Here is a 6,111-nt window from a genome sequence, read left to right on the forward strand (position 1 = left end):
AAATTATGTGTTTTACATTTTGTTCTTACAAATTATTATTTAATTTAAATTATTAATTTAATATGTTGAGTCGTTTAATGAAATTATTAATGTTTATTTTATTCATCAATCTTGATTTTAATATAATAAGAAAAATTATGATAAATGTTTATAGTGTTAAGTTATTCAGATTTAAGTACTGGAATGTCATCGCCCAAACATGAATAATCAAAATGCGTAGCTTTGGAGCATATAATAAAATTGATAATAATGGGACAAATTGAGCATCGTTATTAATCTAGTACAAAATGGATTATGAGTAATTGAGGGAATATGTGGGACTAATCTCATCCACTATTCATCACTAAAACCGCACAATCATCGTAATCAAACAGTACTAAACAGTAAGGGTGTCCACAATGGGGGAGCCGCGGCCCGCGGCTCGGCGCGCGGCCCCCCATTACAAAGGCCGAGAGCCGGGGAGGTGAGGCGAGAATCGTGGCTGAGCCACGGCCGCAGCTGAGCCGTGTGAGCCGCGACCCTCCCATTGCAATGGCCGCGAATCGCGGCTGGGCCGCGGGAATTTTTTTTTTTTTTTTTAATTTTTGAAATTTTGTTATAAATATACAGTCTCACTTCCATTTTTTCACTTCATTCTACACTTCAAATCCCTTCATTTTACACTCTCAAACACTACAAAAAATGCAAGGTGGAGATGGTAATTCCCCGGGGTATGGAGACTCGGGATACGGCAACTTCCCCAATCAGACGTGGAGTCCGCACTTGCCCCAATTCCGGGTCCAGCCATCCCAGCAGAGGAACTTGGTTCGCCAACCATCGGGGTTCGGGGACTACCGACCGAATATGGACGCGATCAACAACCCATCCCAGCAATTCCAATCCTCCCAATTCCAATCCTCCCAAATTCCAATAACATTAAATTAAAAAATAACATTAAAAAAAAGCAAAAAAAAATTAACATTTTAGAGGGCCACATTTGGTGGTCCTTTGAATTTGCATTGACTTTTTTACATTTGTCATTACAAAGGCCACATGGGAGCCACAATTGGTGGCCGGGCCACAAATGGTGGCCTTTGAAGGCCACCATTGTGGGCACTCTAAACAATGGGTTCAATCACCATCACATCTGCCTGTTTGTTACTCAAGATGTGTGTTGTTGCTTGGATTGACCAATTTTATTAAAAAAATACGTAATTACTTTTGATATTATCAAAAACCAACCAAAAGTTTACTCGCTACGTATTTTAAGTATTCTAACAAGCACTTTTTATATTAATCTTGAATCTCCTTTAATTTTCTCATTTGCAATTTAGTTTTTCTTGATTATAGTATATTCCAATTAAATTATGTATGAATAAATAAAAACTACCAATTTTATTAAAATAACTAAAATAAGAAATCATATTATTAAATTAAAAAAATTAAATAGTATTTGAAATAAAATAATGAGAGAAAGGGAAATGTGTCGTTGGATTATGCGATTGCTATTGAGTAAATTTTTTTTTATATATCTCAAAAATTCGATTTTTCAAATAAAAGATTATTACATGGCAATATGTGATTTGGCAATGACGAATGATGCGGCATTCTTAAGCACGTGACAACGTGTAGCACTGCCATACTCAACAACCGGCAAGGTTGTGCTCGTCGTTTGAGCACGCCGCTGCGGTGGCCTTAAGGTGTATGAAATCATAATGTTGCCTTGAAGTTGAAGGGTGAACCTCTCACCCCTTTCTGCATAAAAAAGTAAAAATAACAAACAAAATCTTGCTATGCAAACAAGAAGTTGATATAATAATGGAATGAAACAATAAGATCCATAAACAACTAACTGTAAAAACAAGTTACATTCTTTCCTATGTGTATCCCTACAAATGAAACAATGTGTGTGAAAGTCGGACTCAAATATCCCACATCACTTGTCAGAAACAACTGACACGTGAGATTTATAAACCAAACAAGAATGAGTTCTCCTCTTTGGTTTATAACAGTGTGGTTTCTAGGATAGAAAAGACGTGCCGGCGTGGTTATGATGCAGCAAATTATGCGCGATGGCGTCCCTTGCCTTCATCGCCGCGGCCGACCTAATTCCAATCTCTGGAACCATCTCATCGTCCACGAGCTCGAACTCAAGCTCGGGATCCAAACTCTCCCCCCTCATCTCGCATATATTATGCAGCACGCAGCACGCCCCCAGCACCACCGGTAAGTCCTGCAGCTTCACCTCCGTCCTCTTCTGCAGGCACCCCCACCTCCCCTTCAGCCGCGCGAACGCCCCCCTCGCCACCCCACTCACCTCCCCTATCTTCTCGTTGAACGCGTGCTGCGTCCACGTCAGATTCTGCTGCGTGTACGGCGCCAGCACCCAGTCTGTCAGCGGGTACCCCGCCCCTCCCATGATCCACGACCCCTGATAAAACCCCGCGTTCGCTCGCTGGAACAGAGTCGATTTTTCTAGAACTTGATCATCCGCCATTGAACCGGGATAACCGATGCAAACGTCGCTGAAGACGCCTCTGTGATCGACCACTCCTTGAACGGTGATGGAATACGAAGTCTTCTGGTTCCTCTCCGTGTGGCGCCTGTTGAAATAGGCCGCCACGCTGATTTTGGGGGCGATGATCGGGATGTGCGTCGTGTACATCGCCCCCACGACGTTGGGGATGGCGGAGATGGATTCGAATTCATGCTTCATTTTCACCAAATCGGACTCCTCCGGCCACCGGAGGTACTTCGGCATTAGGACGTTGCGAATCGCGGAGCAGACCTCGAGGACCAGCTTGTGGCAGGTGGAGATCCCGAGGCCGAATTTCTTCGACACCAGGCGGAGGGGCTCGCCTGTGGCGAGCCTCCATATGCAGACCGCGACGCGCTGTCTCACAGGCACCGCGTCGCGGAGCATGGTGTTCTCCTTAGCAACGACGGAGCTCAGCTCGCTGCAAATTAAATCGAAAGTCTTCTTCCCCATCCGGAAAGCCTTCTTGAATTCCGAATCGGGGAAATCGGGGCTGCTGCATTGATCCCACCAATCCTTGGATCGGTTTTTCACCCACAGCCTTCGTTGTGGGCCTGGTGCGGTTGCTTTTTCTGTTGAAGCATCGTGCTGCTGCTGCTCAGCAGCAGCACAGGCTAAGGCTGCGGCAGATATTGTCGCGGCCTTGGCCTTCCTGTGCCTGGCGGCTTCGATCTGGTTAGAGTCCTCGTGGGAGGAGTGCAGATCGGAGTAGAAATCGGCCATGGCGCGGCGCTTTTTGGTGTGATTCTGCTCGAATTGGAGCTTCTCTTCGTGTAATTCGTCGAACTCGTGCTTTTCCTGGTCGTCGAATAGGATGAGGGAGGTGATGATGTCGCTGAGGCCTTTTGTCTTCATTTGGTCGGCGGCGGCGGAGATGGTGGTGGCAGTTTTGCGGCGCTTGGGGTGATGGAGGAGCTTGTTTTGGATCATGTCGAGAGGAAAAAGTGATGTGAGGGATGGATGGGGTGTTGGTATATAGTCAAGGTGTTTGACGAAATGCGTGAGAGGATGTGAACGCTTCGGCGAATGTCAAACAACCGTAATTGGGTTTGAAAGGGAAAAGTCAGAGGAGTATACGAATATACAATATGCAATACGCATATACATATATGTGATATAGCGTGTGGGAAGTAGTGTGAACGCAGCGTCTGCAATTGAGATTTGAGAAGTTTCGTAGAGAAGTGGGTAGAGACGGTGACTGGGTAGTTGGAAAAGGGATGGGAATTGGGAATTGGGATAACGCGGTTTTATACAGATGTGTGGTTTCCATTTTAAAATTTTGGAGGGATTTTGTAGGATTAAATAATACTTTTTCTCTGTCCCCAAAGAATATACACTTTGAGTATAGTACGAGTTTTAATGTAAAATTGAGAAAATAAGAGAGGATTAAAGAGAAAAAGTAATAAACGTATTGTTAGTGGAGAATGGGTTCCACCTTATTAGAGTGAAAAGAATTCCTAAAATTGAAAAGTGCATATTTTATTTAATGAACTAAAAAGGAAAGAGTGCATATTCTTGTGGGACGGAGGAAGTACTCCTATTCTATAAATAAATGGAAAGTTTTTAAAATTGGATTGGTGTGGTGTGTATTGATTGAGCAAATAGTGAACATATATATTAAATTATGAAGAAAGTATAATCATTTGATTTTGAGATGGATTGGTATAGGCTTGCAAATGGATGAATAATAACAAAATTTGTGAATAGAATAGTGACAATCGTATTGTAGTTAATGAAATCCAACTAAAGGGGATTAGATTTTTTTTTTGTTATTGTATTTTTGTTCATCACGCTAGTTATTTTAATTAGGATACATGTACATTTTTAAATCATGAAATTGTTCGTACCTAAAACACAACTAGATTAAGTTAAAGTTTCGATCATTTAAATCCTCGTACATTTTACGAGAAATATACTACTAACATTTAATTTTGGCGCACTCTATAGATTACGAATAATATATCTATATAGGTGGGATTCCTCTACTTCATCGATTATTTAATACTACTATCATTTATCATATGACGCATTAATGGATATTAATTTTAATTTGATACAGAGTGGTGGTTTAAAATAAATTTTTGTTACTGTGAGAAGGATTACAACTTGCTTTCAATAAATACATTTAGGCCTCGTTGTTGATAGGAAAAATATTGTGTTAAGAAAATTGATTAATATAGGATTTATGATTACTGAAAATGCGATTCTCAGGAATTTGATTCTGGAAATTAGGATTCGTTATGTTTGATTATAACGAGATTTGGAAATTATAATTTTCTGAATTACCTAGAAGTGCGCTAATTTTAGCCAACATATCATAATAAAAAAGTGAGATATTTTTTTTATGGACAAAAAAATATTTAAAAGATATACATATACTTGAATTACCTAGTCATTTTTAAAATCGCGCTTTGCAATAGTTTAAATTCGTTTTACTGGATTGACAATGGTGAGTTTATTGAAACAAGAGATAATTTTATAAATAACTTTAATTATTAGAAATTTGTATTGAGTCAAACTTTACAATTGTATGCATCGTATAATTATGGTGTTTTCGGCTGAAGTATAATAAATAAAAAGGATGCTTTATTACAAACTCAATTTGTAGGGTGAGATAGATATGTGCATTTAATTAGGGGAATGAATTGTACTTGTATATTTAATCATCTATTTCATTTTGATTTTAGTTGTGCATTCGTACTTTTTATTTATTTTATTTCATTTCTCAGCTGAACATTTTGTAGTTCCTTAACAAATTTAACCTTTGTAGCTATCTCCTGTAGCATCTGTGCTTAAAGTTGGTTTATGATCTAATTAGGGTTGAAATCGTGTGGTTTTTTATAATGGTTGTTGTGAAACTTCCAAATTTTCATTAGAATTTAGCAAATTTTCTTTGGCTGCACACAAGATTCAAATGTGACTTGACTATAAAGCAAGACCCATAATTTTCTAGTAATTTTTTTTCAATACAACTTTATTTTAAAGAGACTTTATAACATGTCTATTTGTCAAAAATATGCATGCCCTTACATCATCTTCAATTCTTTATATGTATTCTTTTATCTTATTAAGACTCAAAAGGTATCCTCCTCTAGAAATATCTTCCAAAGATATTTTACATTTTCAAAGCAATATTCTTTACTTGCATTATTCCTCACAAAATTACTCACACCCCACACAACTTGAAAGGAATATTTTCTTTCTTTACTTGCATTAATCAAAATGTCTATAATTTCACTAGACTGGTTGCAGAAGCAAACAATTTTTCCTTTCTAATTAAGTCTCCAAATAAATCTCAAAACAATTCTAAAAAAACAGGAAATTGAACCCCCCCCCCCCCCGGCCCCCTCACCATATATAGAAACTTATTTCATTCGGATCATTTGCCCAACAAGGTTGCATTTGACCATATATTAAAATAAAATTCAAAGAAGCTTAATTATTAGTAAACCACTCTTCAATCTTGTGTGTATAAAACAATCGCACGGTGCTCGTCCCATAGTAATGGGATTTTCTGGCGACAAGACGCAATTATGGGCGGGAGAGCTTAGAAACGAGGGGCGAGCATCTATTTGTAAAGGGAAAAGTCGCGAGTT

At 39.0% G+C, this 6,111-nt stretch overlaps 1 protein-coding gene across 1 annotated transcript; it reads right to left on the reverse strand.

The window, feature by feature from the left end:
• Positions 1 to 1,767: 1,767 nt before the first annotated feature.
• Positions 1,768 to 3,686, reverse strand: LOC121782831 (protein ANTAGONIST OF LIKE HETEROCHROMATIN PROTEIN 1-like). The gene has a single exon (XM_042180800.1). The coding sequence runs from the start codon at positions 3,443 to 3,445 to the stop codon at positions 2,000 to 2,002; it is 1,446 nt and encodes a 481-aa protein (XP_042036734.1). The 5' UTR covers positions 3,446 to 3,686; the 3' UTR covers positions 1,768 to 1,999.
• Positions 3,687 to 6,111: the final 2,425 nt, after the last annotated feature.

The sequence above is a fragment of the Salvia splendens genome, chromosome 20 (genome assembly GCF_004379255.2).
Source record: "Salvia splendens isolate huo1 chromosome 20, SspV2, whole genome shotgun sequence".
NCBI lineage: Eukaryota > Viridiplantae > Streptophyta > Magnoliopsida > Lamiales > Lamiaceae > Salvia > Salvia splendens.